Source organism: Alosa alosa, chromosome 6 (genome assembly GCF_017589495.1).
Source record: "Alosa alosa isolate M-15738 ecotype Scorff River chromosome 6, AALO_Geno_1.1, whole genome shotgun sequence".
Lineage (NCBI taxonomy): Eukaryota > Metazoa > Chordata > Actinopteri > Clupeiformes > Clupeidae > Alosa > Alosa alosa.
Genome location: NC_063194.1, coordinates 22847535 through 22860536, shown reverse-complemented (window position 1 = coordinate 22860536; position 13002 = coordinate 22847535). Strand labels below are relative to the sequence as shown.

The following is a 13002-nucleotide window of genomic DNA, read 5'->3' as shown; positions in this document are numbered from 1 at the left end:
CGTGATATTCTCCGCCCTTTTTCTGAAATAATCCAATTATTTTAGAGAATCTTAAGAGGAAAATTTCTCACGTCCAATCAACAATCCCATTTTATCAACAAACTCGTTGCAAGAGTGGACGACAATTTTCCATCTGTTACCTCGATCTAAAGGAAAATACAAAAGCGTACGGAATTTGTTCGCCACTCGTGTTCATTTTAAGGCAAGTATGCGCTTAATGTTGTTATATTGTTAATATTTCCTCAATTTTTCTATAGCTTTTCGAGAGCAAATGTGATGGCAAGCATTTGCTAAACGGCTAATAACGTTAGCCAGTGAGTACAGCTAGCTTACTTCAGACATTCAGACGTTAATGTTACACATGAAACCAAATATATGAGAGGGAAAAAAGGCAAATAGGTGTCCTACACTTCCCTGATCCCCTCTATGCGTAGAAATAATTCAGAAGACTTTGTAATTGGTATACGTTATTGTTTACTTATGTACTATCATGCTAGCCTGCCAATGTAACGTTAACGTGTGAAAAGGCAACAACCATGACGCTATGGTGACAGCTAGTTAGTAACATCCCGATGCATCCATTAATTTACAATTTCACAGGTAACGTCAGTGCCTTGAAACATTATTTATAAACGCTATTTTGTACGTTATTCATTAAAAGTCTAATAACTGTTAGCTGCTACACTCAACTGACAAGAAAGTTCTTATGGTAACGCCGCCGTTGACCCAGTGACCCAAAGGGGTAGAACATCCTTATGGTTGATGGGCTTATTGGAACGTTTATTTGATCATTTGTCTAACTTGAATATTGATCTGTTTTAGGGCTTTGTAGTTGTATGGGCTTTTCGAGGTGGTAGCAAGCTTACTGTCTTCAGGCCCCATGTCTTTTCTGGTGGGTGAATTAATTTACTAAATATCTGGTCTTCAAGTCTTTGTTCTTCACATAGCTTTGAAGATAAGTGATTTAAGTGTTTTATGTCTGCTTAATAGCGTTGGGTGTCGGAGAAACTAAGTGTGGAGAGCCTGAGGGACTTGGAGTTATTTGGAGGTGAGTGAGATGTAAACATGCTCTGACACTGCTCATGAAGTTGAAAAATCATTGGTCCTGGAGTTACTCAAGTAAAACCGCCACCTTCCAACCTGTCAGTTATGGGCAGAGCCTATATGGCCCTTAAAACTTGCCACAGTTTGTGTAGGCATAGGCTTACTAGTAGAAGTTGACAACTTCAAAGTACCTCTATGTATTTAAGACTTGAAAAATAGACACCACTAAAATAGGTTATTTGCAGCTCTGCTTGCTTCAAGGGGTTGATGCTGTAAAAAGCTTTTGCTTGCTGTCATTGCTTGCAATGTTTAGCTTACTTTAGGGAGTTTTTTTTCTGCAGCTTTCTTTGAAGTTGTTCATCCCTGTGTTTATGTGAGGTGTCCTTTAGCCCAGGCCTGTGTTTGTCACCATTGTGTACTTTCTATACTGTTTGCTTCAGCTGATATGTAAACTAAATGGGAAAAAACTTTAGTGAGAATTATTTAGGTTAAATGTTGCAGGCCTACAGAATTAAACGGACATCAAGCAAGGGGGGCAATACCAAAATAATGTATTTTTGTTCCTGTAAGATCAGGAGAGTGTGTGATATGCGTATGCTTTGGGCTTCTGGCTGATGGCTTATGCTTTTTGCTCAAAACAAAGATTTTTAGATGTATTCACTATTCTCACAGAAAATACCCTGTAAAGATTTTAATGTTGGAAATTGTATTTGCATTATATGAACAGAAATCACTATGGGTTTGCAGAGTAATGAATGAATGCATGCAGTCAAAATAAGGATTGGGAATTTGCAGCTCCAAGAAAACCTATGGGAATATTGCAGTATTATTTTGTGCCACAAAATACTTACACAAGATTTGAGGGACCTGTGGTATTGTCAGCAGTGTACGGACTGAGTGTCTCCTGGTTGTAAGGCAAGGGGGTGGAGAAAGTGTAGATTTGCCCATTCTTTGCTTTTGCTCTTATTTATCCGTTCCTTCATTCCCTGATCATTGCATGATTTTTTCCCCCCAATACAATGTGAATGGTCATGGAAACATCTGTTTTTTTCCCCACCAACTCTCCATCATTGGCTGCTTCTTGTTACCATGGCAACAATGCATAGCTACTGGAGTACCTTTGTGTGGGTCAGGCAAAACGGCAACAAAAAATGAATCCCTCAAGGGTTGGAAGACTTAATTAACTGCAACTGCTATTTCAGGTTTCTCTCCCAATCAGGAGTTTCTTTTATATGACTATTGTGAAGCCACAGGTAAAGTATCGTTATCATCTTGTGATGTAAAAGATTGGGGTTGGCTTCAGACTTGTATTCAGCTCTAAAGAAAGAGTTTCTTCACATCTCAGAGGTGGGAGGAGGATGATTATTGACATGCCCTTTTTAGTAGCTCTCATGTAATACCAGGGAAGTTTGGGTTCATAATACCAGTTCTGGGTTACCAACTATATTTAGTATCACAGGTGTCAGAGTGTAAAATGGATTAATTCTGTCACAATTAGGCCTCTAGTTTTTAATATGGTAGGGTTAGGCTATTATTCTGAAGTCAAGAGACAGATTTATTTAATCAAGACAGATTTAGATGTAAATGTAATCTCTCAGATTACCTGGCCCTGGCTGCACCTAGTTCCAAGCGTTTTCCAAGAGCACCCATTAAACACCAAACCTCTTCTGTCTATTTGTATATGTTTCTCTTGCACCACTGACGTGGTTTCTCTATCCCAGAGCAAGCTCAGGCAAGCCCACACAGGAAAGTAAGTGCGGCACCTCTGGTACGGCTTTCACAATCCAACAACCTGTGTGTTTGTGTGTGTGCGTGTACTCAGTCACTATGTCTTATTGTGGCGAACGTATGGTCTTGTAAAGTGTGAGTATGTGTGTGCACATGAGCATGCAAGATGGTGACTGTCTGACTATAGTGTTTAACTGGTGTGTTCCAAATGTATCCTCCAGACTGGTTGTGTTTTTCTGGTTTTAAGCAGTGCTCCAGCACCAAATATTGCCCTCATATTCTCTGATATGTCATCATCTGAATGAGTGAATCATTTTTCCATAGGTCTCTCATAGTCACACTTGTGCAGTGACCAGTAATGGTCGCCATTACAAAAACTGTGGTGTTTTAACAGAGCCTAGTATTCCAAAATAACTGTACTGAAATCCTTGAAAATAAAAATATATAAGGCAAACATTCCCCAACCAACCAATCCAAACAATTTTAAAACTGTTACTATAAGGTAATGATCAACTATTTTGTATCCAAAGTATCCAGTTGTGTAAATGAGAATTAAGATGGCTGATTACTTTTCAGCGATTTCCGTCTGCTTTATTATAAAGGCTTCAAAGACAAGTAGTTAATAGAGACAAATAACAGCATCTTTGAGGTGAATATAATGCACTTACACAAGGCTAAGCATCCAAATTAGATTAAGACTATTAGATTATGCTGATATTGTCCTTCTCTTACTCTCTCCTACCTACAGATATACTCATGATTTGTTTTCATATATGGGTGAATGAAGGAATTGATGAATCTGTGCCATGCTGTCTGTGCCATGCAGGAAATATAAGAGATTTATTAGGAAATATATTCAAGGAAAGTATGGTAGTTGGGTTCTGTTTTGAACCAGAGAAATACACCCAGTAAAGATACGTTTTCAGAACACCTTGTTACACCTCATAACTCTTTGAGAGACTTTGAGTGTGTGATTGGATTTGTGTGTGTGTGTGTGTGTGCAGTATGTGTGTGGTCATGCTTGTTTGCATGTTATCATGGCGCTGCTGAATGCGCTTCTTGTGATGCTGCTCATCTTCCTCCACTCATCCGTCAGTGTTTCCTTGTGTCAGACAAATGGGTGAGGGAGGGATGGAAGAAGGGATGGTGATTGATGTGGAGCAGAGGGTGACTGGGGATTAAGAATTACACATTAGTGTGTGTCTATCAGAGGCAAGTGGGATGGGTAAGAAAATACTAAGCAGTGCTCAGAAGAAAGATGGGGTTTGAATGTGACAGTTTGCGAGGTGACAGAGGTTATCTTTTGTTTGAAGAGTTGACCACCATGTTCTAATGTAGTGCTTTTCCTTTCAGAAAGGACAGAGTTAAGAGACACGCCTGTTTTGTTGACAGTAAACAGACCAATCCAGAGTCTTATACAATGTTGACACATGCTTGACAAGCCAAGCTAAAGTTTCAAGTTCAAAAACACATTGTTATTTGGGATATAGGGGCAGAGCATGCAACAAAGCACATGATGTGCATGGAAAGCCAAATAAATACCATACTAACACAATCGAAGGATGTTTATAAAACATGTCTGGAACGTGTCTGACTTGTTTTGTCTGGTTTTTTGAACCCTCAGTCTGGTGTATAAACTTCTTTGGATTTGTCTTTAGAAAAGATAAGGGAAGAAAATGAGAGGGTAATTGATTGGTGAGGAGGAACAAACTGGTTAAATATTGGCTGAGGTTCATCTGGGGACTAAATTCACATTCACGTAAGGCAGAAACCTGGTTCACTCATTAGCTCACAGCTGAGAATGTGGAGAGGGGGACGAAGGATCACAGCAACACACGGCGGCAAACCACAGAATCCACACGTCTCCGCCTTACTGCACTGGTAACCACGGAAACCTCCCTTGATGCAGCTTACACGACCAGCGCCTGCTGCTAGTGATCAATTTCCAGCCCTCTACAGAGCCACTGCCTCAGGAGATCACGCTTCCCCTCAGAAAGCACTTCTGGGTTTAGTTATTATTGGAACCATCCAGTTGGTCGAATAGAATAACCCCGAAACCATATTCACCATCAATTTCCTGTCAGTTATTCTGACAAGCAGTAGCTGATTAATACATTCAAGCTTTTGGAGTGGCTGGAAGTTGAGGTGGAGATGATGATGATAATAATAGGCATTGTTGTGAGTATATGTGTGAATGTGTAACACATTTCAAGCTTGACGAAAATAAAAGACAGTGTGAGAATGGTGAACAGACACTACCAGATGCATTTGTGTGGTTGGATGCCTGCTGTTTTTTCCTAACACAGTACATGGGTTTCCAGATGGCGTGAAACTCACTCGTGTGAAGCGGTATTTCGGAGACTCGTTTGCATTTGGCATCATTCTCTCAAGGGGAGAGAAATGTTTTTTTTATTCCTGATTTAAAAAAAAAAAAAATATATATATATATATATATTTTTTTTTTTAAAGTCAGACAGCTACTTAATGCATTCCTGCTGCTTCCCAATCTTTCAAGCTAGATTCTAGATCAGGCTAGATGCTTTGCAAACTGAAGGGTCTCCTTGTACTGTCAAAATGAAGTTACTTCTGAGGAATGTGTAACTTCAACCAACATTTTCCAGCACTCTCAATCCACTTGCCCACAGACATATAGGAGTCCAGTAGGAGACATGTAGGAGTCCAGACAGCTTTTGGGCTAACAATAGCCTCTCTTCCAAAGATAACTTTTCTCTCTCCCATCTACCTATGTTGTTAGGCCCATGAAGACAGCCAAGAATCCCTGACCTCTCTCCCACAAAGGGACACCATGGGAAGCTTCCTGCCTGACAGCAGCTCTTATGAGCTCCTCACCATCATAGGTAGGTCCTAGGCTTCAGCCCATGCTAACCCATTCCAGGTTTGTTCAGTGTGTTTGCTCTGTTGTCCAGGGTATGGAATGTTCTCTTTCTGGTCACAGGTAAGATAAGGCAGGTCGTTTTGTTTTGTTTATTGGGTATTTTTGCTTTTATTCAAATAGGACAGTCAATAGTGACAGGAAGCAAGCGAGTGGGAGGGAGGGATGGGGTGGGATCAGGAAATGGCTGCGGGTCCCTGGTCCAAAATGTTGTACCACTTGGTTTGAACCACAGGTCCCCCATGTTGTACCTGCACCACAGGTCCCCCATGTTGTACCTGCACCACAGGTCCCCCATGTTGTACCTGCACCACAGGTCCCCCATGTTGTACCTGCACCACAGGTCCCCCATGTTGTACCTGCACCACAGGTCCCCCATGTTTTGTTTGTTTTTATTCTGTCATGATCTTTGTGTAAATCTTTGGTTATGCAGGTCGAGGTCTAGAGGATTTGATGACGGTGAATCTAGCCAGATATAAACCCACAGGAGAACATGTGGCCGTCAGACGTATTGACTTGGAGGCTTGCACCAACGACATGGTCAATTACCTACAAGTATGTATGTGGGTGTAGTACGGAAAAAACATTTCCTGTATATTGGTGCCCTTTCATATATTTGTCTGTTTTAGACTTACTTTATTTCACAGTTTTCACTATTTCCTGATTGAATATTTTTACTTGTCACTTGTCAAGTAACTCTGTCCCTGTCCCTCACACAGGGGGAACTTCATGTTTCCAAGCTGTTCCACCATCCCAGCATTCTCCCTTACAGGAGCATCTTCATAGTGGAGAATGAACTGTGGGTGATTACTCCGTTCATGGCCTATGGTAAGATCAGATCAACATAGAGTTACATTCCTCCTCAATCATGATTGATATTTAAAAACAGGATCAGTCTGCAGGCTATACGATAAGATCCAGTGTTTCCCACAGAATTGAATTATATTTGTGGTGGTAGGTTTGCAGAATTAACTTGAATGCAACAATGTTTAGCAAATTAGCGCAGCGTGGTTATGATGCTAACCAGATTTAAGCACAATTTAGTACAACCTGGAAAATCATTGTGTGGTGGTGAATGTTGATATTGTGGTGGGCCGCCACAAATAAGTCAATGTATGGGAAACACTGAGATCACTATGCAGACCATCTACAAATTAAAGTGAACTTGCAGTTGCATTACCACTAGATTCTGCAGTTGAACTCAAATAGAGGGACTTTTATATATTTTTAATATGTAATGCCCCAACTGTGTGCAATGATCTTTGCTGGGAATGAAATCCCTTGCTCTTCAAAGGCTCTGCAAGAGATTTACTCAACATCCACTTCAAGGATGGCCTGAGTGAGCTGACCATTGCTTACATTCTGCTGGGTGTTCTTAAAGCCCTTGACTACATCCATCATATGGGCTACGTCCACCGGTAAGACACCCTTACACACACAAACTACACACATTGTTAACAAGCTTCGATAGCTAGTTTGCAGAAAATGGCAACAGTTTCCATTTGTTTTACTTTGTTTTTTCACATATTTATTATTTTGGTGGCTATATACTATTGGTTTCGTAACTTCGTAACGCTCAAAACAGCAATTTAGTCGTATTTGAAAGTCCTTGGTTTGTCTTCAGCTCTAATTTGGTTGTCGCACCCCCGTGAACTCTGTGTGTATGTGTTTGTTTGCATGCAGTAGTGTGAAGGCCAGCCACGTGCTGATCTCTGCAGACGGCCAGGTGTACCTGTCTGGCCTGAGGAGCATCTTCAGCCTGATCCGCAATGGCCAGAGAGCACGTGTCGTCCATGACTTCCCCCAGTACAGCATCAACGTCCTGCCCTGGCTCAGCCCAGAGGTCCTACAGCAGGTACGGGACTGTTTTTAGATGTTTAGTTTCAGTGGCTGAGTGAAGAGTCATTCACTAATTCCTGGGTTCTGACTGAGGCATTCGGACCCATTTTCATCTAAGCGCATCGTGTCTCACAAGCATTGCTTTGTTCTGTAGAACCTGCAAGGATATGACTTTCGTTCTGACATCTACAGCCTTGGCATCACAGCGTGCGAGTTGGCCAATGGCCATGTGCCCTTCAAAGACATGCCAGCCACTCAGGTAGGCAGAGCTGGGGAATCTTCTAGAAAAGCTGCTGCTAGCCTTTGGAGAGCTGCTTTGTTTTCGTTCTCCTAATTGCACCCCAATAAGTCCACCTGTGCTGTGTTGGGTGTTTTCTTGGTCTTCATTGTCCCTCTCTGTCTTGTCCCTGGTCTGTCAGATGCTTTTGGAGAAGCTGAACGGCACGGTGCCCTGCCTCTTGGACACCACGACCATCCCCCCGGAGGAGTTGAACATGAAGCCCTCGCACTCAGGTGCCGACTCGGGCATCTGTGAGGGTCCTGGGGGTGGAGTGGCCCGGCACGCCAACGGTGAGCCCTCTGCCGCCTCGGGTGGTCACCCTTACAGCCGGACCTTCAGCCCCCTCTTCCACGGTTTTGTGGAGCTCTGTCTGCAGAGGGACCCTGAGAAAAGGTGAGCTGCTGTCTAAACTCTCATAGGCCCCTCTGTTAAGACCCTCTACAAGAGACTCTGATGTTACCAACCTAAATCCCCACATGTGGGAAGAAAGTGTATGTAAAATGTACAGTACATAAACTGTAGACAGTCAATCAGAGCGTTCTAAACATTGTCCATTCTTAGTTTGTTCAAGTGTTTATCCACGATTACGATTTTATTGATTTTTCTTTCAGACCCTCTGCAAGTATACTTATTGGTCACCCCTTCATCAAACAGGTGAGTGTGTTTGAGGTGCAGCAGCACAAGACAGCAGATGTCAGTTTTTATGAACATTTTTTTTTTTTTTTTATGTAGTTATGCGCCATGATGGACTTCTCTTTACACACTAGTAAAAGGCTTCTAGGGACTTGTGACGCAGCTTGCTCACCGTCGTTCTCATTTTTCTCCCCCACACCCACACGAATCGACCCCTGGGCCAGATCAAGCGGCGTCCCTCAGAGGCTCTCCCTGACCTGCTGCGGCCCATCTCCCCCATCACCAGCTACGAGTTCACCCAGCAGCAGGACTCGCCCTCGGGCCTGGCCAGCTTGGAGTCTGGCCTCAGCCAGCTGGACGTGGACGACTGGGACTTCTGACTACAGGGGAGAAGCAGGGAGGAGGGGGAATGAAGAAAACGGAACAGGATGTGAGCGGTGCGGTGCACAGTTCCCGAACTTGGACTTATTGGGTGTTTGTCCCCTATTGTGTGTCTCTTGAACACCCCTTGTAAATTGGAACCGACAATGGTGTTTTGTCTCCTCGCGTGAACAGCTTCACCAGCCAAGCTGGTCCTGCTGTCTTACTCTGACTCCTTTTAAAGTGAAGAAACCTTGTTTTTTCACACACATGGGTTGCCATTTCTTGAGAAGCCCACACCAGTCATACTTAATGATAAGGATTAGGACAAGAAGGGATTGATGACGCTGTATTTAGGCCATAGGGATGTTTGAAGTGTGATGTTTTCCTACAAGGTAAAAGTGAACTGAGTGAGAGGGATCCAGATTTTGACTTGACTTTTCTCCTCGTTGATTGGTGGTGGTGTTACTGGATCTTTAGCATGCTTGCATTGTGGAAGAGTGCACAACTGTCAATCCATTCATTAGTTTTGTCCAATCACAGCATTACATAGGCAATGACTGAACAATCACCTCATCTTACCAGCAGAATCTGAACCAGTGAATGACCAGGTGAGTGAATGCCATCAAATGGACTTTGACACAAGGGCAGGAGTCCTTGACTCAATGCTTAATTTCAGCAATTTGATGTGAATGACTGCACTCAAGAACTTTCTTCCATGCACTCAAGTTTGCAAATGGTTTGTGCTGAACTGGGATAATTTCAAAAGCCTTGTTGAACACAGCAGTAGTTTAGATATAGGTTTGTCTTTGAGGAGCTTCTGTTGCACCTGCTACTATTAACGTGTCCATTTACCAACTGAATGTTACAGCAGTGTTGCTTTGATCTTTGTTGTGTCTTCTTGCTGTCTGCATGGATGAGAGCGGTACATTTATTTTTCTTGAATTCTGAACCTCTCAACCTCAGGACTTTGGATTGTATATTGTTGACATGCCAATAAAAGTGAAATGTAAAAAAACAAAACTTTTTATTCCAAAGGTTTGCACTGTTTCAAGAATAATACAGATATCATACATTAAAGTCAACACATAATTAAAAGGATGCTGGACATGATGCTAGTCTTCCTCTTCAGATGGTGGCTGGTCAGTGGCAGCTTGTTGCTTTGCCAACTTTGCCATCAGTTCTAAGAGAAATGAAAAACCTTTGATCAATTTTCATACATTGATTGCAAACAATATCTGATGACGTACAAAGCAGCTTTAGATTTTATGGATTTTACAGCCCAGTCAAAATCTTTATCTTGTGAGACCAACTTTGAGCTTCAATGACTGATGCTGACCTTTTGCTGGGTTGAAGACGCCATTGGTCTGGACATTGCACACGTAACACCGCTTGGATTTACGGTAATGCTGAAGGGCGCAGGCCTCACAGAAATAATGCCGACACCTGAAAGGACAGACACTGGCCATTATGCGCACTAAAGATGTTACGGACCCAGACAGTTCCTGTTTAGGATGACTCTTTGCCCAGAAATTCAGCGGCAAGAGAAGTTGCCTAAGTAGTTCAAAAGTGATAAAGAATAAACCTTACTTTGTTATAATTGGGTTTTTGAAGGATTCTCTGCAGATGAAACACTTAAAGGGGAAGTCTTCGTCATCACTGCTAATTTCATAGTTCTCATCATCTAGAAGGGAACACATTAGACAGTTAAAATATAATGATGTTAAGGTGCAGTATGCCACTCTTGCGATTAGATGGTGATCTTGACAGCAAATCAAACTACACCCCTGCTTTCTGTGTTCCTGAAATAACATTTGGATTTTCTGAAATTCTTTATGGCTCAGTCTGAGCCACTGCTTCTCATTTTTTTACAGAGCTGGGGCTGTGTACAAACCCCAGTGTATTTTGAGTGCACACAGTGAAGAAACACAAAGCTACAGGACTCTCAGAAACAACAGTTGAGTTTGACAAAAACGTTTGACTTATTTTTTTACTACAATTACAGGCAGCACCTTTCAGTACCAATAGTAAAACAAAAATCAGCTTTTGAGGAAAACAGCTAATGGATAACACTTGCCGTATTTTCCGGACTATAAGTCGCACCAGTCAAAAAATGTGTCATGAAGAGGAAAAAAACATATATATATATAAATATATATGTGTTGCACCTGAGTCGCAGGACCAGCCAAACTATGAAAAAAAATACGGTACATCTACTGTCTGATAGTGGTTAAATTCCATATTGCTTTTTTGAAAAGTGATATCAATAACTTTACTTACCGTTTGCACCATATCTGCCTTCATCCAATTCCCGTTCTATCTGCCAGCCATGTTTGTAGTCTGAACGGTCATGCAAGAACTTACAGCTGTCTGAGAAGAAAACCCCAAACAAAATTTTAAATCACTACCCTCACCAACGTAAGAAATATAACAAAGCCGTTCTCAAATATCCAGCATGTCACCTAGTTCTCAGTATGACACTCACCTCCAAAACCACAAAAGCCTGTTTCTTTGTAGTCTTTGCAAATGTCTGGCTGGTAGTCCCACCTCACTGTAGCCCTGAGGTGCTCTGGGGCCCTAATGGGACCTTTTCTGAAGCAAGGGAAAGCAGTATGGAGAGTGACTGATGGACACCCGGAAGAGCGACCTGACTTTTATATATTGCATCAAATTTAGTTGCTTCTGTGGCACAGTTCTGGGTCTTCTGTGCCATATATGAAGTAATTGTGAAATAGTGTGTATACACTGTTAAGTTATTCAAAGAATTATTGATATACTCATATTTACAAATAGAAATGTGGGTGCTGTTTAGACTACTCTGACATGCAACTTTGTAACCGGTATATACATCTACCTGACCATTCCTGAAGACGCATTTCCCATAGTGGAGTCCTTGGGCTTAATGTACTTGTGGTAGTTGTTGATCCCACGATACACCTTGTCATCGTCTTTGCCAGCCAGCTCCTTAATACAGGAATGAGTGAAAGGAGTATTAACAGCAGGGGATACGTGCGCCCTATGCACAGTGAGCTACACAATTTGCAACATGCACTTCATACACTGGTATAAAGGTATAACTCTTCCTTCAGCAAATACAACCAGGATGCACTGACCTCCTGAAGTTGCTGGCTGCGCTCAAAGATAGCCTGCGCATCTTTATCCCTCTCTGTGTCCAGCTGATAGGTAGCAGTAGCACCCATATCGTCAGGGCCCTCTGGTTTCTAGTGAATGTGAAAAGGGGAAAATATTAACCCGAATGATTCATCACTTACCCAAGACAAAATCCGCAAATGCACACATCAGTCGAGAGATATGTATATGTAATGCAACACAACACAATACGTCCATCATCACAATTTAGATAACGTTATAATTTCTTTGCCAAGCAACTTACCGCAGAGCGTGTAGATTTGTAGGACACGGTCACTTTCTCTTCTTCATGGTTAGCATCACTTTCACTTGATGAAACAACCTCCTTCTCGACTTTCTTAGTCTAAACGATTAAAACATGTCAGTTCACACTGCCTGTAAAACAACCTGAATATCAAAAACATTTTTGGCCGAGGACCACAGCAGGATTGGCCTCGATGTCACCCACCTTCTGAATCATTGGGTTCCCCGTCGTCTTCTTCAGCCTGCGGACAACAGTGCTCTTCTCCTCGTCACTACTTCCATCTTAAGTAGATAACACAGATCCACACAGCATTAATAATAACGTTGCTGCAATGTTGCGTTTCAGCCAACTGTCGTTCAAATCTGTTATATCTGCTATTGTTAAACCCAAACTAGCTAGCCTAGCTAGCAACGGTAGCTTCCCCAAGATAATCCGTGCGTTATGATACTCTTTCGTAGATGAAGGTGACACGCTCACGCTCACTTACCTTTGTCGCTACCACTGGCTTTCCTCTTCCGAGCACTAAACTTCTTGTTAGATTTTTTGAACAAAAATGTACAGGTGGGCTTTGAATCCCCAGATTCCGCCATCTTTACTCACCATCAAAACATTACAAATTTACAAGAAGAGAGCGACTGTTCCTGTTTGAAAATCACATGACGCTACAGCGCCCTCCAATGCATTGGAGTTGGCAGTTACAGTAGTCTCTCTGTAGCATTCTAGGCCTACTTTCTTTTACAAGAAAATCCCTTTTCTCTTATCTCTGATGCCATCACGTGGTAGTAAAGAACATTGCAGACGGTACTTTTCTGTGAAGGTGCCATGGATAGG

General features: G+C 42.2%; 2 protein-coding genes across 3 annotated transcripts; one reads left to right on the top strand and one right to left on the bottom strand.

Moving 5' to 3' along the window:
* Positions 1-21: 21 nt before the first annotated feature.
* On the top strand, positions 22-9800 carry strada (STE20 related adaptor alpha). 2 transcript variants are annotated; one of them, XM_048246683.1, is made up of 13 exons: positions 22-202; positions 823-892; positions 991-1048; positions 2766-2794; positions 5528-5630; positions 6099-6220; positions 6385-6493; positions 6960-7083; positions 7349-7520; positions 7659-7763; positions 7924-8177; positions 8396-8438; positions 8642-9800. In XM_048246683.1, the coding sequence occupies exons 2-13, from the start codon at positions 881-883 to the stop codon at positions 8795-8797; spliced, it is 1287 nt and encodes a 428-aa protein (XP_048102640.1). In that variant the 5' UTR covers positions 22-202; positions 823-880; the 3' UTR covers positions 8798-9800. The 2 variants fall into 2 exon arrangements, with proteins under 2 accessions (XP_048102640.1, XP_048102641.1); XM_048246684.1 differs by lacking the exons at positions 22-202; positions 2766-2794 and having other exon boundaries at positions 817-892.
* Positions 9789-12862, bottom strand: rnf113a (ring finger protein 113A). Its single transcript, XM_048246685.1, has 10 exons — positions 12659-12862; positions 12376-12452; positions 12172-12270; positions 11891-11998; positions 11632-11741; positions 11263-11369; positions 11058-11147; positions 10368-10461; positions 10117-10223; positions 9789-9960 (listed from the first exon to the last, which is right to left on the bottom strand). The coding sequence occupies exons 1-10, from the start codon at positions 12759-12761 to the stop codon at positions 9893-9895; spliced, it is 963 nt and encodes a 320-aa protein (XP_048102642.1). The 5' UTR covers positions 12762-12862; the 3' UTR covers positions 9789-9892.
* Between the last annotated feature and the right edge of the window lie 140 nt (positions 12863-13002).

Excerpts from the sequence above, each read along its gene's own strand:
- strada (XM_048246683.1), top strand. Across the intron at positions 7,084-7,348 it reads CATATGGGCTACGTCCACCG|TAGTGTGAAGGCCAGCCACG; the intron begins GTAAGACACCCT and ends GTTTGCATGCAG. Across the intron at positions 7,521-7,658 it reads GCCCAGAGGTCCTACAGCAG|AACCTGCAAGGATATGACTT; the intron begins GTACGGGACTGT and ends TTTGTTCTGTAG.
- rnf113a (XM_048246685.1), bottom strand. The coding sequence starts at position 12,761 with ATGGCGGAATCTGGGGATTCAAAGCCCACCTGTACATTTTTGTTCAAA. Across the intron at positions 11,742-11,890 it reads GCAGCCAGCAACTTCAGGAG|GAGCTGGCTGGCAAAGACGA; the intron begins GTCAGTGCATCC and ends TCCTGTATTAAG. Across the intron at positions 11,148-11,262 it reads AGGCTTTTGTGGTTTTGGAG|ACAGCTGTAAGTTCTTGCAT; the intron begins GTGAGTGTCATA and ends TTTTCTTCTCAG.